At 52.0% G+C, this 23386-nt stretch overlaps 1 protein-coding gene and 2 non-coding genes across 6 annotated transcripts; 2 read left to right on the forward strand and 1 right to left on the reverse strand.

Annotated features, from left to right (window-relative positions):
* The first annotated feature begins 8860 nt into the window (after window positions 1–8860).
* On the forward strand, window positions 8861–8967 carry LOC147822639 (U6 spliceosomal RNA). Its single transcript, XR_015445522.1, has one exon. It is a non-coding gene; the product is annotated as a U6 spliceosomal RNA (small nuclear RNA).
* A 691-nt stretch (window positions 8968–9658) lies between these two features.
* On the reverse strand, window positions 9659–9788 carry LOC147822640 (small nucleolar RNA SNORA1). The gene has a single exon (XR_015445529.1). It is a non-coding gene; the product is annotated as a small nucleolar RNA SNORA1 (small nucleolar RNA).
* A 10308-nt stretch (window positions 9789–20096) lies between these two features.
* Abhd11 (abhydrolase domain containing 11) lies at window positions 20097–22580 on the forward strand. Of its 4 annotated transcripts, none has more exons than XM_004840046.4 (6): window positions 20097–20289; window positions 20427–20562; window positions 21349–21522; window positions 21647–21817; window positions 21939–22120; window positions 22288–22580. In XM_004840046.4, exons 1-6 carry the CDS (start codon window positions 20177–20179, stop codon window positions 22418–22420), a joined length of 909 nt encoding a protein of 302 aa, XP_004840103.2. In that variant the 5' UTR covers window positions 20097–20176; the 3' UTR covers window positions 22421–22580. The 4 variants fall into 4 exon arrangements, with proteins under 4 accessions (XP_004840103.2, XP_004840102.2, XP_012925958.2 ...); XM_004840045.4 differs by having other exon boundaries at window positions 22374–22580; XM_013070504.3 differs by having other exon boundaries at window positions 22065–22120.
* Window positions 22581–23386: the final 806 nt, after the last annotated feature.

The following is a 23386-nucleotide window of genomic DNA, read 5'->3' on the forward strand; positions in this document are numbered from 1 at the left end:
TTTTTGCAATCACCGGGTTCCTCTACCTCCTGGCTGAATCCGCCCTCGGGGGTCGCCCTGGGCTGGATACTTCTCCCGGGCTGCACGGAGCTTAGGACAGGACCGAGGTTCAGTAAGGAGAAGGTCGAAAACTGAGCCTGGGTGGCCCCTTCAGTCGCTAGGGGGGATGTGGGGCCTGTGGGGCCGCGCCAGGCGGGAGCACATGGTAGGCCGGCGGGGGAGGCCCGGCCGGTGGCGGCTCCCTCTCCTCGGCATGTGCCTCCGTGTAAGCTGGGCCCGTGGGTCCTCCACAACGCACAGGCATTCCGAGTCTCCTACGCCGTGTGGAAGAGCACACTCGATACTGTGATTTCACATTTGGAGAAGGAAAACAAAAAGATCTATTGTTCAGATAAGCACACCTCCAAAGGAGAGGCCAGTCACCACCTGCTCCCCCCGGAGGAGAGAGGCGAGGCCCCCACCTGGTTCCGGGGACCCTCAGAGGGTCGAGGAGGACTCAGAATGAGTGTGGGTGGGGCCTGGAGTAAACACTGTTGCGAAGCTTGGGTCTCGGAGAGGGAAAGATGGGTCTTGTCCAGCTCAGAAAGGCCAGGGGCTTTCTAAGAGGTTATCCAGCCCTCCCTGAGAGGTGCCAGCAAGCCAGGAGACTAAAAGCAAGATTCAGCCAGGTGTGATGGTACAGTTCTGTGGTCTTGCTACCAAGGGGGCTGGGGCAGGAAGATTGCAAATTCAAGGCCAGCCTGGGCAATTTTGTAAGATCCTGTCTCAGAATTAAAAATTTTTAAACAGGGCTGGGGATGTAGCTCAGAGTGAAACCCTGGGTTCAGTCCCCAGTATTGCAAAAGGGCAGCAGGGTTATTGAGTCAGATATGATGGTACAGGCCTGTAATCTGTTACTGAGGAGGCTGAGGCAGGAGGATCCCAAGTTGGAGGCCAGCCTGGATAATTTAATGAGAGAGTGTCTCAAAATTTAAAAACTAGAGGGCTGTAGTGAGGCTTGACATTTCCTAGGTTCAATCTCTAGTACCAGAGGAAAAAGAAATCAGGATTCAGAGTATTTGCTTGAGAACTTTCAGATGCATGAGGTGAGAAGGGAGGATGTACCAGTGACGGGAACCTTTTAGAGCTGTTTTGTTTTGTTTTGTTTTTTGAGAGAGTCTTGCTCAGTAATTCAGGCTCGCCTTGAACTCACTGTGTAGCCCAGGCTGGCCTTGAACTCACAGCGAGCCTCCTGCCTCAGCCTTCCTAGTGCTGGGATTACAGACATGTACCACTGCGCCTGGCACCTTTTTGAGCATTCAGTGATACAAACAGCCTGCTGCGTACTGTAGCTTCGACACCAGTGTGTGGACCGCAGTTTTCCAGCTCAGGCCATGATTCAGTTGGCAGTGCCATGTACCAAAATCAGTTCTGGGGGAACTGGTGGCTTCCATTTGGAGTGGATTGAGTCTGGCAAACCTTGGGGACATCCAGGTAGGAACATCCCAGAAGTAAGAGGGCAGAGGCAGTGACCTAGTAAACTTGAGTGGTTACATACAGACCAAAATTGAAACCAGGAGAATGATGAGGTCAGAGTAGAAAACTAAAAGAAAAGGGTGTCAAGGAGGTGGGCATTGGCCAGTGTCTAAGACCACAGATGGTCAGGCAGCTGGGTGTGGTGGCACACACCGGTAGTCCCAGCATTCGGCAGGCTGAGGCACGAAGGTTGCAAGAGTTTGAGCCCAGCCTGAACTACGTAGGTAGACCCTGTCCAAAAAAGCCAGAAAAAAAGATCCCATGGTAGCTAAACTAGTTTGTTTTGGGGGGGGTTTTTTAGACAGGTTCTTCCTGGGTAGTTCAGGCTGGCCCTGAACTCACTGTGTAGCCCAAGCTGGCCTCGAGCTCTCAGTGATCTTCCTGCCTCAGCCTCCTGAGTGCTGGGATTACAGGCATAGGCTACCACACCCAGTTTGTATGTTTTAGGAAAACACTTAACTACAGAAAAATTCTCGTGGTTAAGGAATGCCAGCGTGTTGTCACCCTGATAACCCAAGGGAGAGGAAGTGGACTGCTATTCATAGTAAGTGTGCCAAAACCTGAGTCACTCCTGATTAAAACCCAAGAAAGCTGGGTGAGCAGCTGCCTCCCCTCAGGGAACCACTGGTCTAGTCATCTGCAGGGTGAGGACTGGCGCGTTAGCCAGCTCTTTGTGTGTGCAGGGCTTCTGCAGGTCCTGCGTGTCCCTGCCCAGATGCCCGTCACCAAACGCAACATAGTATGATAAAACAAATAGGAAGAATCTAAAAATTTATGACACCAAAGACCCATTGTCACCCCTCACTCGGAAAACACTTAGCCCATTGTTCTTGCCACTTTCTGAAGCACTTTGCAAGTCCTCTTTCCTGAGTGTCGTTAGTTGCACTGTCCTGGCTACCTTGATGTCCTCAATAGGTTCAAAATATTTCCCTTTCATGGTCATTTTGTTTGTTTTTGGGTTTTTTTCTTGTACCGGGGATGGAACTCAGGACCTTGTGCTTTCCAGGCAGGCGAGGCACCACTGAGCTAAATTCCTGACCCCTTTCATGGTCATTTTTTTTGACTTTGGGGAAGAGCCAGAAGTCGCCTTGTGCCAGATCTGGTGTATAAGGTGGAGGAGGACACAGGGTCATGTTTTCAACTTTATTCTCCTTAAACCACAAAATAGAGTCTTTGGTTGTACAAACATCACTAGTTACAGTCTTGGCAAGAGATCCTGGCTTGGGACAGGGTAGGAGGTAGAGCCAGGACTTCTGAGGGTCTCTTCAAAATGCTAACACCCAGGTTAAAAGACTCGGGACACAGGGTCATGTTCTTACGAGCCTGCCTTCCGAGCCTGCCTTCCCATTGGGTGGCATTGGCAGCAGCATTCACTGTAGTTCTGGTCACACCTCGTGAAGACACTCAGGAATGGTGGGTGTGGTGGGGCATGGCTGTAATCCTGGCGCTGGGGAGGCTAAGGCAGGAGGATTGCTGTGAGTTGCAGGCCAGCCTGGGGCACACAGTGAGACCCTGTCTGAAAGAACTGAAAGAGGAAGAGGGGAGAGAAAGAGAGGGGCAGGTAGACACTTGGGAGAGGGAACTTCCAGAACTGCTTAGAAAGTGGCAGAAACAATGGCATCAGTGTAAAGTGAAGAGAAGCATTTGGAGGGGATCTATGGCAATGTTTCTTTTACTATAATAATTCTGTTTTGCTTTTTGAGACAGGGTTTCACTATGCAGCCCAGGCTGGCCTGGAACTCATGGTAATCCTCCAGCCTCAGCCTCCTGAGTGCTGGAATGACAGGCAGGCACCAGGCCCGGCTAATTTTATATTTTTATTTAAACATTTGCCTTTAAAAAAAAAAAAAATCGCATGTCATGTACTCCAAATAGAAGCAAACATTTTCCCCCAGAAACCTGGGCCACCTCGAAGTCAGGGACACAGCGTCTTCTAGCCAGGGGAAGGAGACAGGAGAGAAAATAAATAAGCAAGCGTGGTGAGCACAGGGATGGATTCTAGTGAGGGCTAGGGGTGGGGGTACAGGCTGAGCGGCTGAAGAGGGGAGAGGGGAGGCTCCCCGCTCTGCACACACCCCCTCCTGCCCTCAGGGTCCGTCCTAAACCTGCTCCCTAATCCTCTCAGGAGTCCTGGGTACGTGCAGGTTGCGTGCTGACCACAGGCTGGACAGGGTCCTGGGTGAGGGCACCCTGAAGTCCTTAGAATAGAGCAAGGCATTTGTTGTCCAAAAACATACCCCAAACTGGGCTTGATGGTGCACACCTCTCATCCCAGCACTCTGGGAGGCTGAAGCAGGAGGATTGAAAATTTGAGCCCAGCCTGGACAACTTAGGACTTCAGCGCTCTCCCCAGGGCAGCACACTGCCATCTGTGGTGGCTCTGCTCCTTGTCACCCTTCCCCACCTCTGCACCTCCCCAGGCCGGGGCCAGGGAGCCCGTCCTGAGGTCTCAACCTGGGTCCCACCCCGAGCTAACCACACAGTGAGGACATAACTGGTGTGTACCTATATTCTGCCTGGGGACATGGCTTGGTGGTGAGAAAGTCCCTGGGTTCCTTCAAAATTCACCACCCTGCACCTTCACCTGCCAAGCCGGGGCCCTGTCCCACCCCACCTCTGTGCCACAGGCTGCCCTGTCCTGCCATTCCTGTTTCAGCTCTTCCCTTTCCTCCTCCTCCTCAGACTGATGCCAAGTCCTTCTCAAAGAAACAGCACTCGCTGTGGGCACCTGGAGGTGAGGAGGGTGGCAGGCCTGGAAGGACAGTACCTTCCTTTCTCCTCCTCCTCCCACCAGGGCTCCAGGAAAGGTCACCATGCCAAGCCAGGGCCACCCTGCAGAGCTGTAAAGGAACCAGCGTGGTGGCACACGCCTGTGATCCCAGCACTCCAGAGGCTGAGGCAGGAGGATCGCCGAAAGTTCGAGGCCAACCTGGGCTACATAGTGAGTTCAGGGCCAGCCCGAACTATATAGCAAGTCTCAAAAAACAGAAAACAACAACAAAACCCCTCAGGCTCCTGGCTACTAGGTGCAGTCTTTAGGTCCTACCAGGCTCCCTCCTACCCCGAGGACTCCTACAGATGCGGGGCCACCCTTGCCTCTCTTTGGCGTCCCACCTCCTCCTGCGCCTGCTTCCTGCCCCCAAAACCCTGCACGCCAGGCACCTGGGCCTCAGCACAGGTTCTGTCTGCACCTCACCTGCTGGGCACACTCCGAGGCCACTTGGGGCTCAGCTGACACCTGCACATCCACACCATGACATAGCCCTTGTCACGCTCGTCCAGAGTCAGCTCCGAGCTTGTTCTTCTCTTCAGCTCTGTCTGGGATGGGCCTGAGCACCCTGTTGGCCTCCATGTGCCCCAAGTCCAGCCCTGAGCTGGTGCTCAGCAAATGAGAAGCAAGGCTCTCCTCTCTAGTGTTCGGTGTTATCAAGAAGCAGTAGAGTGCGGCATGGTGGTGCACGCCTGCCTGTAATCCACCACTCAGAAGGCTGAGACAGGAGGATCTCTGCAAGTTTGAGGCCAGGCTGAGCTGCATATTGAAACCACATCTCAAACAAAACAAAACACTCAGAAGAAGTAGATTGGGCCAGGCTTGGTGGTGAATGGCTACAATCCCAGCTCTCAGGAGCCTGAGGCAGGAGGTTCTGGACAAGTTTGAGGCCAGCCTGGGCAACAGTGAATCTAAGGCCAGTCCGAGACCCTGTCTCAAAAACAAAACAAACAAAAAATAAGAAAAGAAAGAGAGAGAGAAAGAAAAATAAATTGGACCCTGGACCCTCCCCTAACATCATACACCAAATTTACTCAAAATGAATCGAAGTAGTAAACCTGAGTGCTTAGAATACGTAGGCAAAAGCTTCCCAACATTGGATTTGACAATAATTTCTTTCTTTTTTTTTTTTTGGTACCGGGGATTGAACTTGGGTCCTTGCCCTTTCAAGGCAGGAAGTGGCACCACTGAGCTAAATCCCTGACCCTGACAATAATTTCTTGAATATGACATCAATGGCATAGGTGACAAAAGAAAAACTAAAGCAAGTTGGACTGGATAACAACATCTGTGCATCAAAGAACAGCCTGAGCATAGTTAAAAGGGCACCAGGAAAAGGAGGGTTCGCCACAAGTCATATCGGATAAGGAATTCATATCTAGAACACATGGAGATCTTTCAAAGTTAACAGGCATGGTGGTACATGCCTATAATCCCAGCACTCAAGAGGCTGAGGCAGGAGGATTGCCACAAGTTTGTGGCCAGCCTGGGCTACTCAGTGAGTTCAGGACCAGCCTGGGCTACATAGCAAGACCCTGTTTCAACAAAACAAACAAAACAAAATGATCCTATTAAGAATAGCCAAGCAAGGGCTGGGGATTTAGCTCAGTGGCACCACACCCGCCTTGAAAGTGCAAGGTCCTGAGTTCGATCCCTGATACCAAAAAAAAAGAATAGGCAAAAGCCTTCTACCACTGAACCCCAGGCCCTGAACAAAAGACTCAAAGAAAATAAATAAGTTGGGCTGGGGGTGTAGGTCAGTGGCACCACACCTGCCTCGAAAGCCCTAGGTCCTAAGTTCGACCCCTGGTACTGCAAAAAAAAAAAAAAGAAAATGTATAAGTGACCAAAGGGCAAGTGAGAAGATGTGGACATCACTGGTAATCAGAAACAAATCAAACCACAATGACAGTGTGGATTGGACATGGTGGCACAAGTTTGCAATTGTAGCACTTTGGAGGCTGAGGCAAAAGGATCACAAATTCAAGGTCACCCTGGACAACTTAATGAGACCATGGCAAAGAAAGAGGGAGAGAGAGAGAGAGAGAGAGGTGGGGAGGTGGGCCAGGGATGTAGCTAAGTGGTACCACACCTGCCTGGCAATCGAAAGGTCCTGAGTTCGATTCTCAGTACCAAAAAACTAAAAAATAAAGATTTTATAAAATGGAAAAGAGAAGAGGGAAGGAGAGAGAGAGGGGAAGGGGAGAAGAGGCAAAAAGAAAAGAAGCCGCAACAAGGACTGGAAATACAGCTCAATGAGCTAACACATCATATCCAATGGAATGGTTACTTTTTTTTTTTTTTATATACTGGGGATTGAACTGGGGTCCTTGCGCTTGCACAGCAGGCGGCGAAATCACTGAGCTAAATCCCCGGCCCACTTCCCCTTTTTTTTGAGACAGAGTCTGGCTATGTAGTCCAGGCTGGCCTCAAACTCTTGTTGATCCTCCTGCCTCAGCCTCCCAAGTATTGGTGTTACAGACATGTACAACCATGCCTGGCTTGTTACTATTTTTAAAATACACAGAGAAATAAGTGGGAGTGTGGAAATGTTAGAACACTGTGTGCTGCCAGGATTGAAAAATGGTTCAACCATTATAGAAAACATATGGTAATCCCAACTTAAAAATAGAATGATCAGGGCCAGGGATTTAGCTCAGTGGTTCTGCCGCCTGCCTCACAAGCACAAGGTCCTGAGTTTGATCCCTGGTACCAAAAAAGAATGATCAATGATGCAGCAACCCCTCTTCAAGAAAGAGACCAAAAAATCCAGTGTGAAGTCTGAGAAAGATGTTTGCACACATGCCTGCTAGCATCTGGCTGGTGGGGTCTTGTTCAGCCCAGAAAGAATCACAAGGCAGAGTCAAAAGAGGAGGGAGCAAAAGCCTTTATTGTAGAGCAGAGGCAGAAAGCTCCTCAGCAAATGAGCCTAGGAGGGGGGCTCCGAAAAGGGTTGCCAAAGGGGCTCTTTTGTTCAGGGTTTTTTCTACCAAAAGTGACCACATCTCAGCCAAGTGGAGATCAACCTATGGGGTTGTAACTATGGGGTTGCAATCAGGAAAGTCTGACATAGGAGCTCAGGGTGAGTAGGAGGCATTTTCTTTTTCTGTTGTTTTCTTTTTGGGTCTTTTTTTTTTTTTTTTCTGTTTTTTTGAGACAGGGTTTTGCTATGTAATTCAGGCTGGGTTTGAACTCACAGCGATCCTCCTGCCTCAGCCTCCCAAGTGCTGGGATCACAGGCATAGGAGGGGTTTTCTTATGAGCACCATTAATTGTAACTTTAAACAGAACAAAAACATTCCTTAGAAAGATACGAATATCTTATTTCTGGGAAAGAAAATCTCGCCATCTGCTTTTGCACTGAGCCTCTTGGGGTCCGGCCTTGGTCATCCCCGTGCCCTTCACCCAGTCTGCCCCTCCTCACCTGCCCATGTCTGTGGCCCACACTCCCCTCTCTCCACAGCCAGGTCACTCTGAGGGGTCCTCCCCCTCCCATAGGACACCCTTGTCCTTGGGATTACTGCTGGGAGCCTATTGTTGGGTTAGGAAAATGACACCCAAACCTTACAGAATGGGACCAACGCCCAACCACGCCAGTGGCTCCCCAAGTCTCTCTCTCCTTACCTCCCTGCTTCACGTCCATTACTACACTGTCAGCATGTGGGGTGAAGGCAGGAAACCCTGTCATCCCAGCATTCCAGGAGGCTGAGGCAGGAGAATCACAATTCCGAGCCCCATCTGAGCAACTTTGTGGTTTAACAAGAACCTGTGTCAAAATAACAATAGCCGTAAAAAGGGCTGGGGAGGTAGCTCAGTGAGAAAGCCCTGGGTTAACTCACAAGTACAAAAAAAAATTAATTAATTAATTTTTAAAATTATAAGTTAAGGGCCGGGGATTTAGCTTAGTGGAGCCACCCCTGCCTCACAAGCACAGGTCCTGAGTTCAATCCCCAGCACCAGAATAAATAAAACAAAATTATAAATTAAATTTTAAAAAATAGAATGAAATGCTGTCTCATGCTGAAACAAATACTGCATGATTCCACTTACATGAGCTATCTAAAGTAATCAAATTCAGCCAGGCATAGTGGCACAGGCCTGCACTTAGGAGACTGAGGCAGGAGGATCTCTATCAGTAAAAGACCAGCCTGGGCTACGTAGCACAGGGATCTTTTGTTCTTTTGTCTCAACAACAGCAACAATAATAAAGAGACACACACAGAGAAAGTAGCACTCCGGGAGGCTGAGGCAGGAGGATCATGTGTTCCAGTCCAACTTGGGCAATTTAACACCTAATCCAAGACCCTGTCTCAAAATAAAAAAATAAAATAAAAAGGGCTAGGGATGTAGCTTAGTGCCAAGGACCTGGGTTCAATATCCAGTACCAGAAAAGCAAAACCGAACCAAAACACAGACAGTTGAACAACAGTTATCAGGGCCTGGGAGAAGGCAAAGGAAATTCTTGTTTAGTGAGTATCTCGTTTCTGACTAGAGACAAAGAAATCCTGGAGATCTCTTTCACAATAACGCAGATACATTTACCACACTGAACTGTGCCTTTGAAAATAGTTGCAAGTGCTCCCTTCAGCAGCACATCCACTAAAACTGGAACCATACAGAGAAGATTATTGAAGGCCCTGGAGGGGGGGGACACGAAAATTTGCCACTTGGTCGATATTTTTACATGTTTACAGCTCGCTGTGACTCAGTAAAGTGGATTTTTAAAAATTAAATAATTTTTATTTATGGAATTTCACGTGAAATTCCTTCAGTGCTCATCAAGGTCACTTTAATGAAGTTCTCTGTATCCAAGACAGCCTTTTCTTTTTTGGTACCGGGGATGGAACTCGGGTCCTTATACTTGCACAGCAGGCAGTGAAACCACTGAGCTAAATCCCGGGGCCCTAAGATGGCCCTTTTTAAAATAGCTGGTAGGACTGGGCGTTTAGCTCAGTGGCGCTGCATCTGCCTTGCAAGCACAAGGTCCTGAGTTCAATCCCCGGTATCAGAAAAAAAGTAAAAGAGCTAATGCTTAATCTAGTCATCCTGTCTGCCCACAGTTCTTTTCTCTCCACTTGAATTATGGACAATTACAACTTCAAAATGCCTGGGATCTTTTTTAAATTTGTTTTTGGTATTGGGAATCGAACTCAGGACCTTGCGTTTGCCTGGCAGGTGCTGCACCACTGAGCTACATCCCCACCCCTGCCTAGGATCTTATATCCAAATTTCTTCCAGCAATTTACACTTTAGGAGCCGAAAATTTGAATTGTACATAGTATTGGTATTGTGGCACATGATCTATATTCTGTATTGTTCTTTAATCATTCATTCCTAATACTGAAAGTCAACATTTTTCATTATTCTTCAGGAAAATGTTACAGGGGTCACTGTCACCACTGTAATACACTTATTGTAACGGAAGCCTGACCTGTGTCCCAATTTTAGCCACACTGACCAGTTTTGGATACCAACAGTGCCCATTCTAATCTAGAATAAGGCTTTATTCTTTTTCTTTCGTTTTTTGTTTTTTTTTTTTGGTACCAGGGATCAAACTCGGGACTTCCCGCTTGCAAGGCAGGGGGCAGAACCACTGAGCTAAATCCCCGGCCCAAGGCTTTATTCTTTTTTAAGAAAATAATACATAAAAGAAAATAAAAATAGAGGCCGGGGATTTAGCTCAATAGTTTTGCCACCTGCTGTGCAAGTGCAAGGACCCGAGTTCGATCCCCAGTACCAAAAAAAAAAAAAAAAAAAATGAAATTACAAGCCTAAGAAAATAAAAATAGAATAACATGTGTGGTGGCACATGCCTGTGATCCCAGAACTCTGGGAGGCTGAGACAGGAAGATTCCAAGTTCAAGCTCTGCCTGGGCAACTTGACAACTTAGCTAGACTCTAGCTAATTCTGTGATACTGCTCAGCCAGGCTTTTATTCAGACAGGATCTTGCTAAATTGCCCAGCCTGTGCTCAAACTTGGGATCCTCCTGCTTCAGCTTCCTGAGTGCTGGGAAATGAAGCTTTGGGTGGATTGTTGCTCCATCTGCTTCGATGGGGAAGTCTGGGGTTGTTTTTCTTTTATCACTAGGGCATCAGCTGCAGAGAAAACCTAGAGTCCCACTTGGGCATGACAAGTCTGGGATGCCCTAGAGCTATCCTGATAATGAGCATTTATCAAGGCCCTGACCCTGTGCCAGTGCTTGCTCTCCAGCTGTGTACCTGGTGCCCCACTTCATCCCCAGGGACAGGGGAACACGTGCTACTCTTTAAGTTCGACCTGTACAGGTGTGCACAGCCAGCCTCGGAGGCAGAATTAACTGCCCAGGAGCACACAGTGCGGAAGGGCCAGGTGATCACTGAGCCATGCCTGGGGGAAGAGCAGAGGCTGGAAGGGGGAAACCCAGGAGCCTGGAGTCAGGAGGAAGAGGAGGCGACACAGGGGCAGGCAGCTTGCATGGTGAGGAGCAAGGAGCCCTCGTGAACTTGGAGCAGTCACTGGGGCTGAGACAGTGTGGGAGGGGAGGCCAGAGTGGCCTGCTGTGTGAGACAGGGGAGCGAGAACGTGCCTGAGAAGGTGGACAGAGAAGGGGGACAGCTCCGTGGGCCAGACTCCTGGGGTCAGGGACACAGCTCTTTAAAAATGGGAGCCGCAGGGGGCCAGGGGCAGGTCTATAATCCCAGCACTCTGGGAGGCCGAGGCAGGAAGATTACAAATTTGAGCCCAGCCCGAGCAATTTAGTGACTTGGTGAGGTCCTGTCTCAAGATAAAAATGTACAAAGGGCTGCAGATGTAGCTCAGTGAGGAGGCCCTGGGTCCACAGTGCAAACACACAAAGGTAAATCGCAGCGGGGTATACTCAGGGACAGAGTGTGTGCATGGACCCTGAGCTCAATCTCGGAATGCAAAAGTCAATAATAAATCAGCAATCGAGTCCCTCCCAGCTTAAGCCTTCACTGGCTGGCTGTCGTTAGTCTTTGGATAAACACCAAGGCCCTAGCCAGGCCCCTGCTTAGTGCACCCCAGGCTCCTGAGACCATTCTCTTCCTTTCTCTGTTCCAGGGTCCTCTGCCTCCCTCACTGCCTCCCTCACTCTTATGCAGCCCAGGGCCTTTGCATATGCTCTTCCTGCTGCCAGAGGACCCTCTGACCCATGCCTGCCTCCTTCTTACCCTGCAGGCTTCCCCTTACCCAACGCCTGACCTGACCACCTTACTTCCTATATCACACCCATGAGACACAACCCGTTCACTGAACTCACCACAGTTGTGTTGCCTATTCATTCCTTTGTTTATTTGTTACTGGTTTGTCCCTCCACTGGAAGGTAGAAAAACAGGAGTTTTTATGGTTTTGTGTTTTGTATTCTTTAAGGAACAAGGCAGGGTCATTTCATCTCCCTGGCTCTATGTTTCACACTTGGCTTCAGCGGGTGTTCAGTCAATATTTGTCAAATGAATGAATGACAATGGGTCATTTGTCACCAGAGAAAGTCAGGCTCAGACCTCTGTGTCTGCAGCGTCTGGCAGTGAAGATGTCACCCCAAAGCCTGGCGCTGTGTTCTGGAATTGGCTCCCACCTTGCCTGGACCTCCAGGGAACATGTGTGGCTTCGAGGCTCCCAAGGTCAGCTGCAGCTCAGGGACATTTGGGGGACCAGATTTGGTTAGGAGGGGCTGGGAGGGAGGCTGGCAGCATCTCAGTGGCTCCTGGGGTCTGCACTGGCAGTGTCTGCCCTGGGCCTGAGACTCAGGAACACTGTGCCTGCTGGTGGCAGTTGGTCCTCTCTGGGGACCTGCCAGACACAGGTGGCAGAGCCCACCTGTCCCCACTGGGGCTCTCGCTCCTCCCCTAACGGCTTCATCTTGGAGACCCAGAAACCAGCTTTTCTGCTCTCAGGGCTGCAACGTGCACCCCGGGGTGATGAGCTGGAACCCAGAGCTCAGAACGACAGAGAAATGGGAAGAGGACAGAACTGTGAACAGAGATGTGTCTGGGCGCCTGCTCCCACCCAGCCCTGCTGGCCAGTGCCAGGGGCAGAGTGGGCTTCTGGGAGCCACACAGGAAACAAAACTCAAGGGATCAGGATTCCTGAGGGACAGGACTGAGGAGACCTGAGGAGACAAGGTAGGGGGCCAGCAAGAATGACTCAGACTACTGAGGAGGAGTGGGGAGGGCAGGGAAAGGGGAAGGGGTGGAAATGACCAAAGAGTGTCAGGAGCATGCACCAATACTCCATATAACCAATATACACTGATTAAAAACAGAACAAAACAGGGCCGAGGATTTAGCTCAGTGGTTTCGCCACCTGCTGCGCAAGTGCAAGGACCTGAGTACGATCCCCGGTACCAAAAAAATTTTTAAAAAACAGAACAAAAAGTCCAAAGACGAAGGAGTGAAGGGAGGGGAAGGGGAAAGGAAAAGAGGGAAAGGAAAAACTATGAGAAAAGAAAAAAAAGGAAATGAAATCTATGTAAATAGGGAAGGGCGGAGGGGGTAAAGGGTGCACAGGTAATGGGGCAAAAAAAAAAAGAACCAAGATATATCATGTACAGGTACAAACACCCAATGATAAATGTAAATGAATTGTATACCTAAAATGTACCAATAAAAGAACTAAAAGGGCGGGGGATTTAGCTCAGTGGTTTCGCCGCCTGCTGCGCAAGCACAAGGACCCAAGTTCGATCCCTGGTACAAAAAAAAACCAGAACAAAACAACAAACAAGTGTGGTGGCACACGTCTGTAATTCTAGCACGCTGGGAGACTGAGGCAGCAGCATCGGAAGTTCCAGCTCAGGAGCTTGGGGAAAGGGGGAAATCTGTGATCCTAGCCCTCAGGAGGCTGAGGCTGAAAGACTGTCCTGACTTCAAGGCCAGCCTGGGCTACATAGTAAATTCAAGCCCAGACTGAATTACACAGATACTATTTCAAAAATAAAGAAAAAAGGGCCAGGGATTTAGCTCAGTGGTGCTGTAGCCTGCCTGGCAAGCACAAGGTCCTGAGTTTGATCCCTGGTACCAAAAAAAAGAAAAGAAAGTTCCAGTCCAGCCTGGGCAACTTAGTGATTTAGACAGACTGAGGATGTAGCTCAGTGGGAAGGCCCTGGAAAGGAATGGCGGGAGGGAAGGAGAGAGGGAGGGAGGAAAGGAGAGGGCCAGGCTACTTCAACCTGCAGAGACACCAAAAGGAAACAAGACCTGGGGACAGAAGGCCGTCCTGACCTGCTGCTCAAACCCCCACTTCTCTCTTCATGTGCTCATAATTTTTCTGTCTTGCTATAAAAATATGATTTTTAAAAATACTAAAAAAAGAAAGAAAAGAATAACTCTGAAGTCAGGTGCTGTGTTGCTTGCCTATAATCCCAGCTACTGAAGAGGCGGAGGCATGGCCAGGTGTGGTGGTGCACACCTGTGATCCCAGCACTTGGGAGGCTGAGGCAGGAGGATCGCCATGAGTTTGAGGCCAGCCTGGGCTACACAGTGAGTTCAAGCCCAGCCTGAACTACATAGCGAGACCATGTCTAAAAAAAAAAAAAAAAAAAAGAGGCTGAGGCAGGAGGATTGCAAGTTCAAGGCCAGCCTAGGGCTGGAGATTTAGCTCTGTGGTTCTGCCACCTGCCTCACAAGCGCAAGGTCCTGAGTTCAATCTCTGGTACCAAAAAAAAAAAAGAAAAACCTCCTTGATGAACTTCAAGGTGAGCCTGGCCAAGACCCTGTCTCAAAATAAAAACTAAAAAGGGGAGGGGTCCTGGGGATGTAGCTCAGCGGTAGAGCTGCCCCTGGGCTCAATGTCTAGAAGGTCAGCTTCTGCTTCTGGGGCTCTGCTGTCCCCTTCACCTGGCCAGGCTGAGCCTCCTTAACCCCAGGGCCATGGTGGGCTCCTTGGTTCTGCGCTTTTACTTGCTTTTGCATATTTACTTGGTGTGCAACTGCGCATCCGATAGAGTCTATCAGTCTGAGTGGAGCCAGGCTCATTCTTGCATCCCCAAGGCCCAGCACATAGTAGGTACTCAATAAACAGAGTCCGCAAATGCAGGCAGAGTGCTGCCCAGATCCTGCAGGCCTGCCTTTCTCACAGGCTGCTAGTCAACACATGAAGACTGGCTGGGCATGGTGGTGCACTCCTGAATCCCAGCTCTGTGGGAGGCTGAGGCAGGAGCATAGCAAGTTCAAGCCCAGCCTGGGCTATTTATTTATTATTTATTAATTAATTAACTTATTTATTTATTGGTACCAGGGATCGAACTCGGGTCCTTGAGCTTGTGCAGCAGGCAGCGAAACCACTGAGCTAAATCCCTAGCCCCAAGCCTGGGCAATTTAGCAAAAACTCTGCCTCAAAATAAAAAATAAAAAGGGCTGGGCTGGGGATTTAGCTCTGTGGTCCCACCACCTGCCTCGAAAGCACAAGGTACTGAGTTCGATCCCCGATACCAAAAATAAATAATAAATAAATAAATAAATAAAAAGGGCTGAAAAGACACAGACTCCCTCTACCACCCCATTCACTCCAAAAGAGAAAGTGTCCCCACCCTGTGCACTGTGAGACTCTACACATGTGATGACCATATTTCTAGAGACACAGGGACTTGTACCTGAGTCTGGTGGCAGAACATAAAGTTGACAAGCACTGCTGTTAGCGGGGCCCATCGAAGGCTCTGGGCATTGGTGCCAGGGATGAATCTGCAGACCCCTGGGACAGGTCTTTCCTGGAAGAGCAGGAGGTGGTGTGTGGTGTGGGGAGGTGGCAGAGAAGGCCTGAGAGGTTCTGCCCTGAGCTCAGCTGTGCACCTCTGGTGGTCCCCAAGGGCCTCCCTAACCTGTTCAGAATAAAACATACACTCAGCTGAGCAAGTGGTGCACACCTGTCATCCCAGCACTCTGGGAGGCTGAGGCAGGAGGGTCACAAATTTGGCCCAGCCCGGGCAATTTAGTGAGACCCTGTCTCCAAAAAAAAAAATAGTGGGGCACTGGGGATGTGGATCAGTGGGAAGGAGCAGGGTTCAGTACCCGGTACCACCAAAAGAGAGATTGGAGAGAGAAAGAGAGAGGGGGGAGGGAGGGAAAAAGGGAGAAAAGAAAGAGGAAGAGAGAACGGAGAAAGACAGGCTCAGCACAATCCATTGTCGTGCGGCTCATTTGTTTTGCTCAAGGCTGTGTCTAGGAAGTGCCTGGGTTTCAGAGGAGGCTCCAGTCTCTGGCGACTGTTGTCACCGTACAAGGTTCACCAGGTAACCGGTCCACGGGGATTACCGCTCCTGCTGCGGAGCGGATTAAACCAGACAGTGTACACGGGAAATTCCTGGCCGTTAAATCAACTTCAGGTCCAAACTCCGGGCAGATGAGGAAACAGAACAGGGGGTGGCTGGGTGGGGAATCACACGGAGTCCCTGGAAGACGGCCCCCAGGAACCTCCCAGGGTCTGCAGGGAACCCCCAGGCCCGCGGCACCGCTGGCACCCAGCCCCACCCGCCAGCTGCCAGGAATTTGCCCCGGTGACCTCCCCAGGCACACTCCTGTCGCCCTGGCGACGGCCTTGGAACAAGCGGCCTGATTGTCCCTGCTCAGCGGGGCAGGTGAAACCCCGGCCACGTGACCGATACTGGGCCAGGTGCAGTTACCGGCCACACACCGCCTCCCTCCTGCGTTAACCCATTCAAAGGCGCCACGTCGGGCTGCAGTGTCCCCGCTGCCGCAGGCCACACCCTTTGCGCCTTCGGTTCCCAGCCAGAAGGGCGGGGATGAAGGTGGGGAGCACTGCACTGGGAGTTCACAGACCCCGTGCGACTGGCCTGTGGCCGAGGACGGAGCTTTCCTCCAAGGGTATTTTTCTAGATCGGGGGCCCCTGGGCCCCGCCTGGCTCAGGGACTTGGAGCTAGGTCACTTGGACCCTTCCTTCCTCAAGGGTAGAGTGGGGAAGGCGGGGGCTCCGGGGAACGCGGGAGCCACGGTGTACTCTGCACCCCAGACCCGGGTCAGCGGACCAGGGGCTCCAAAGCCTCCCCGCCCCACTCCCTTACGCAGATGGAGACCCTCCCCACCCAACAGCAGGCCCCTCAGCCGTCCAACAAGCCGGGGAGACCCTTCCCCAGCGCCTCAGCGCCTTCGGGCTGTAACGGGGACCCTCCCCTTCCCCGCCCACCGATGTCTCCCGAAGATTCACACGCAAACCGCAACCAACTGGTTTTTCTGCTTGCCAGGGCAGCCTGCCTGGCCAGGACACAGCTGGAGCCAGGACTGAGTTTTGTTTTGTTTTGTTTTTTTTATTAAATTCTTTTATTGGTACATTGTAGGTATACAACACAATTACATTTCTCATTGGGAATTGTACCTTTACATAATGCATCTTGGTTCTTATGTTTTCTCCATTCCTAGTCCTCCCTTCACGCCCTCCACCCTTCCCTATTTACAAAGACTTTATTTCCATTTTTTCCATTAACAAGAACGCACTTTTTTTTTTTTTCTGGTACCGAGGATCGAACTCGGGTCCTTCCGCTTTCGAGGCAGGCAGCGGAACCACTGAGCTAAATCCCTGGCCCAAGGACTGAGTTTATATCCCAAGCTGCTTCTGGCCTAGACCCGGGCCCTTGGGGTCCGGCGCAGGGGGTCAAACGTCACGGGCCAGGCTGGTGGAGGGCTGGAGCGGTTGGAAAACACCTTTGATCTACTGTCCCTTTGAATGTCAACCCCCACCCCTCCCTCAGATCTAGAAAAATACTCTTGGAGGAAGGCTCCCTCCTTGGCCTCAGGCCAGTCGCACGGAGGGCTCAGGTGTCCCCATCGCTCCCTAATAACTACGCTATCAACACATGATCACACCCCCTGGTTACTTAAGAGTCCCCAGCGACCTCAGATTAGAACAAAGCACCTGCAGAGTCCCCACAGGCGATGAGGAGCTGGGAGCGGAAAGTAGCAGCCTACACTTCAGGCCTGCCCTAAGGGGGTGGCAGCGGAGGTCGGCTTCACCGTGCATTCCTAACATCACATTCTGCAGCAGACCGGAAGTCCTCCGGGAGCCCCCAGCTCAGGTGGACACTGGGAAGGCCAGTCCTGTAAGACTGCACAGCGCTGACCCACGCTTTGAGAACTCCGGGTGGTTCTCAAAGAACTACAAATGCAGAGGTCCCTACAGCCACCCTACCAGTACAATTAATTTGCAAATTCCCTGATTCCCACACCTCATAGAAGTATAAAGGGATTTATTAGAAATTTTTAAAGTAAGCACTCAAAGAAATAGAGCACAGGCCTTCAAGAGAGAAAGACAGCTTGTGATCCGTAGCTGGGTATATTTATGGGGCTTGGGGGTGTCTTTAAAATGGGCAATCTGCATCAACCAATGAAATGATAAAGAAGATTTTTTTTATACAATGGAGTACGACTCTGCCATAAAGAAGGGTGTGCATGAGACATTTTCAGCTAAACGGATGGACCTTGAAACCATACTCTTCAGTGAAATAAATCCAACACACTTTTCTTTTTTCTTTTCGGTACCAGGGATTGAACTGGGCTCCTTGTGCTTGCACAGCAGGGGGCGAAACCACTGAGCTAAATCCCTGGCCCTCAACACACGTTTAAATACCGTGTTCTCTGGTATAAGAAACTGAAAGTGGACATAAGGACTAAAATGTGCGACACTGGGAAATGGGAAGAAAATATGCAAATGAGGAGAACAAGGGAGAGAGGAGAGGGAAAGAAGCAACAAATAAAAAATGAGAAAAAGGAAAAAATGGAAACAAAGCTTTTGTATATAAGGAGGGGAAATCAAGATATATTATGTAAAGGTACAAATCTCCAAGATGAATGTCATTATATTGTACACCTAAAATGTACCAATAAAATTAAAAATATATAAAGAAGAAATATGTATATATGGGGGGGCCGGGGATTTAGCTCAGTGGTGCCACTGCCTGCCTTGAAAGCACAAGGTCTTGAGTTCGAGCCCAGATACAAATATATATATATAGGGGAAGAGGGGTCAAAGGGAGGGGGCGAATGGGGAAAAAACGTAGTAGTTGTATCATGTACTGGTACAAATTCCCTATGATGAATATTATGATTATATATATCTAAAATGTACCAATAAATGTTGTGCTAAAAAAATAAAATAAAATTTGAATTTACAAAAGCCAAAAAAAAAAAGGCAATCTAGGACCTGGACATGGTGATGCATGCCTGTAATCCCAGCACTCAGGAGGCTGAGGCAGGAGGAATGCCTTGGCCAATTTCAGGGCACCCTGAGCTACATACTGACACCCTGTCTCAAAACCAAAAAAAAGATGGACGATCTGGGATGTGTATTCCTACTGTCTGTCACATAACTAATCCATCTGGAGACCTATGTCAGAATGCCAACCACTGACATGCGTTTGAAGTTGTGATATGCTGCCCACTAACATTGCTGCTTCCTCAAAGGTCGAGGTACTGTATATGGGAGGAAGTGCAATTTACAGGCCAAAAGCACAGTCCCAGAACCCAATTTACACTATTTAAACATCTTAGGAATTTTTTTTTTTAAGTTTCCTGGAAAGAAAAAAACGCATAAGTAACTTTGTGTCCTGAGGCTGCAGTTTTTCTTAAAAGTACAATTTTAGAATTCCCATCTTGTCTCCTTTCTACCTATCTTTATTTCTTCTATTTTACCTTGGAAGGAAGACACAGCACTAGGAGAGACACAGCCAGGCTTCGTGGCACGTGCCTTCCCAGCATTCTGGGAAGATGAGGCAGGAGGATTCCAAGTTTGAGCCAAATCTGGACAATTTAATGACTTAGTGAGACTCTGTCTCAAAATAAAAATTAAAAGGGCTGGGGACGTAACTTGGTGGGAAGGCCCTGGGTTCAATGCTCAGCAGTGCAAAAATAAAACCTTTAGAGGCTTTGGAGCAGAAAAATGCCACGATTGATGGCTGCAGAAAGAGCAACTCAGTGGCACCGCGCCTGTCTGGCAAGTGCAAGGTCCTGAGTTCAATCCCTGATACCGCAGGGGGAAAAAAAAGAGCAGCTCCTCTGGGAACTGCACTGGGGCTCCCGGCGGACTGGGGGATGAGGCCTGGGCTGGAGGTCTGCCCGATTTTATGCTGGCAAGTGGAGGGCGCTGATCTGGGCCAGCGGTTCAGTCCAACAAATGACCTGAACCGTACAAACACCTGGCCGGTGGGGCGGGGGGATTGACTCGCCTCAACAAGGGGACACCGACCCAGATTCCGACTGTCCACTCATCTGAGGTCTCTGCGCCTTGCCCCATCTGTAAAGGGACGGGAGGGGTGGAGATAGTGGCCTCTGGAGCCTTTCCTCGCTCTCTCTAGAGGGGACCTCGGGGTGGGTCAGGCGCTGTGCTCCGTCGAGCCTAGCGGGCCTCCAGCTGTGGGGCATGGCGCCACCTAGCGGGCGCCCCGACGAGAACCGCTCCTGGCGCCTGTCGTCCGTGCGGGCGGCACAGAAAGCATGGCACCGGCCTAGGGCGGTGCGCGAGGACAAAGAGCCAGGCCAGGAGGGGGCTGGGCACGAGGCCCTGCCCCGCAGCCCCCCCCCCCCGGCCCGCACCCGGGACCGAGCACCGTGGGCGGCGAGGACCGGATTCCCTGACCCTAGGGCGGGGGGGGGGGCAAGGGCGTGGCCAGAACCTCTGGAGAGGGGCTCCGCCCAGGGCGTGGCCCGGACCGGACTCCTCCGGGGCGCCTGCGGGATTAAGTAATAACGCAAGGGCGGGGCTGGGGACGTACTATTTTCCGGGATTGCGTAAAGCCACGTATTGAGGGCCGGGATTGTATGGGGCGGAGACTCCATGTGAGAGAGGGGCGGAGTTCTGAGCGGAAAATGGGCGGGGCCCCTGGCGGGCGCGGGAGGCGGAGCCTGCGCCGGACGTCGCTGAGGAGGTTAGCGTGGGACGCCCGTCGTCGATATGCTTCGCTGGGCTGTCCACAGGGCGCTCCGTCCTTGCAGGCTTAGCTCCTCGAGGATGCCCGAAGCACTCAGGAACAGTAGCGGCGGCGGCCGAGAGGACGCTGAGCCGAGGTCAGTCGAGGACGCCAGGAGGGAGCGGCGCTCTCCTCCCCCGCCCTTGCGTCTCCCATGGACCCTGCCCTCTCCTAGGTGGCTCCCCAGGCCCCTCCCCCGTTTGACCCTCCCCCATCCTGGACCCCTTCCTCCAGGCCGCTGCCGCTGTCCTACAAGCTTCTGGACGGGGAAGCGTCCCTCCCGGGCATCGTCCTCCTGCACGGACTCTTCGGGAGCAAAGCCAACTTCAATTCCATCGCCAAGGCCTTGGCCCAGCAGACGGGCCGGAGGGTGAGCTTCCGGGTGGGGCGGGGCCTGGGGAGGGCCGTGGTGGGGCCAGCCTCTGGTCGCCTGGCTGAGTTTAAAGTAACTACGCAGCAGTGAAAGGACAGCCTGGGCGACTTATTGACTTTTAAATAAAGAATAAAAATGGGCTGGGGATGTAGCTCAGTTGGGAGGCCCTTGATCCAATCCCTAGTACTGGAAGCTGGGCCAGGGGGTGTCTTTCCGAGGACAAAGGCCACAAGGGTGGACCTTGACCCATTCGAACCCCCACATGCTGCCGCTGGCGCCCATCCAGTCCGTCGTTCCTGTTATAGATCTCCACCTTTCTGCACACAGAGCTACCCTCCACCAGTCACCTCCCCACGAAGGGTCGACAGGGAGCTCACCACCTCTTAACTGTCACCTGTGCTCTGACTGTTGGAAACCCCTGGAGTCTCCTGGTCTTCTCCAGGGTTGCCACCTAAGCAGCCAGACCTCCAGATACGTACGTGGTCATAGCCCTGGACGTCTCTAACTGGCAGAGTGGTCCTAGCTTCTTTTTTTTTTTTTGGTACTAGGGATCGAACTCGGGTCCTTGCGCTTGCGAAGCAGGCAGTGAAACCACTGAACCAAATCCCTGGTCTCGGTCCCAGCTTCTTCATCTGGGTCCCTTGGTCTGGGCCCTGTCCGTTCCCCTCATCAGGATCTGACCCCAGACTCTTTAGTCCTCCCCATTGCAGTCCCTACCAGGCCCGTGGCTCTGTTTGCACTCAGAATGTGGGTGCCAGCACCATCCCATTCCCCCCCGCTCAGGTGCTGACTGTAGATGCTCGGAACCATGGCGACAGCCCCCACAGCCCGGATATGAGCTATGAGGCCATGGCCCAGGACCTGCAGGCCCTCCTGCCCCAGCTGGACCTGGCACCCTGCGTCCTTATCGGCCACAGCATGGGGGGAAAGACAGCTATGGTGCTGTCCCTGCAGAGAGTGAGTGCACTGACTGGCGCCTCCTGCCATCCGTATAGACCTGGGTGCCCAGCAGGTAACCTGAGACTCCAGATCCGCTGTGCCTGCCCCAAGCCCCATCCCTAGTTCCTGTTCCCTCCCACAGCCCGAGCTGGTGGAGCGTCTGATTGTTGTGGACATCAGTCCGATGCCACAGTCTTCCTTGCCACGTTTCTCCAGCTATGTGGCAGCCATGAAGGCCATGGACATCCCAGATGAGCTGCCCCGCTCCAGTGCCTGGAAACTGGCTGATGAGCAGCTCAGCCTCGTGGTCCAGGTGATTAGCCCATGGCTCCCCCGACAATGGTGTAGACTAGGACCTACCTGTCAGGGGAAGCAGAGCTGTGGCTCGGCCTCACAGGGAGACCCCTAACTGCTGCACCCCCACACCCACACAGAACTTGACTGTGCGGCAGTTCCTGCTCACCAACCTGGTGGAGATCAACGGGCATTTCAGGTGGAGAGTGAATCTGGATGCCTTGGCCCAGAACATGGCCAAACTCATGTGCTTCCCTCGGCTACAGGAATCCTACTCTGGGCCAACCCTCTTCCTCATTGGTGGAGACTCTGCATTAGTGCAGTAAGTGAGCCAGCCTGGGTGAGGGCTGGGGATGGGCAGGGGGTGCCTGAGAACCCCAGGAATGCCATGTGCCTGGGCTCATGACTCTCCATCTCCCCACCCTGCTCCTCTTGTCTCTCCTCATCACCCACTGGCCCTTTTCCGGACACTATCTCTGCGGGGGATAGACCCAGCCACCACCCTGAGATGAGGCGGCTCTTCCCTCAGGCACAGATTCAGACTGTGCCTAACGCAGGCCACTTGGTCCATGCAGACCGCCCACAGGACTTCATGGACACTGTGCAAGGCTTTTTGACTTAAGAGTTGCACCTGAAGGAGGGGCCAGAAGACCCCGAGCTTCTAGTTCCTGCATCTGGTTCCATGTCTCTACACAGAAGGACTCAGGCAAGCACTGAGTGGTTACCAGGGTGCAGAGGCAGTCAGACCTCCAGCTTTAATGAATAAAGATGGTGCCCCCAAAGTCTTGGCTCTCACCACCATCGGCCCTGCTGACCCCGAGTCGGTTGGGCCTGGAGGCTCCTGGCAGCACCAGCGTCACCGTAGGTGCCCAGCGCACCCCTGGCCTCACTCTGCAGCTGCCTGTGCACCAGCTTCGCCACTAGCTGCTGCATGTCCTCCTGGTGGGGGAGCAGGGTCAGAGCTACTCTGGCCACACCCCACCCCGCCCAGGTCTGGCCGTGGCACCACCCTACCTCCCAGGCCTCCACCTCCTGCCTCAGCCTCAGTTTCTCCTCCAGGACCTCCAGCAACTGGGCCTCCACAGTGCGCAGCCTGGCCTTGCATGTGTCCAGCTCGGCCTCCACCGCTTGCTTCCTTCGGGCACAGGGATGGCAGCCTGAGGCTCAGGGGCTGTGGGATTTTCCTCCAGGGATGCCTGTCTTCCACCCTCTTCCAGCAGGATGGGGCCCTGTATGTGCCCCCCCAACCCCCATGGCCGCTCTCTGCTCTCACTTGGCAAGGGCTTCATCCCGCTCCTGGAGCACCTGGTCCAGCGAGGGCTCTGGCTGCACGGCCCCCAGCACTCCGGCCACTGGGGATTCTGGGCTCTGTGGGGTGACTGGACAGGTCTGAAGCTTGCCTGACTGAGGTGTCCCGCCTTGGCCTTGGCCCTGACGCAGGTGTCAGGGGCAGGCTGAGGCAGGCTGTCCCTGTCCTCTGTGCTCGGTCTGTGGTTGGTCCACCAAAAAGTACACAGGTTGGAGGGGACCACTCCCCACCCTAAGAGCCAGCAGAGGGTCCGGACCCCCAGGAAAGGACAGGGTGAGT

The sequence above is a fragment of the Heterocephalus glaber genome, unplaced genomic scaffold (genome assembly GCF_053883595.1).
Source record: "Heterocephalus glaber isolate CG9 unplaced genomic scaffold, H.glaber_assembly_v1.0 deba00001610, whole genome shotgun sequence".
Taxonomy (NCBI): Eukaryota; Metazoa; Chordata; class Mammalia; order Rodentia; family Bathyergidae; genus Heterocephalus; species Heterocephalus glaber.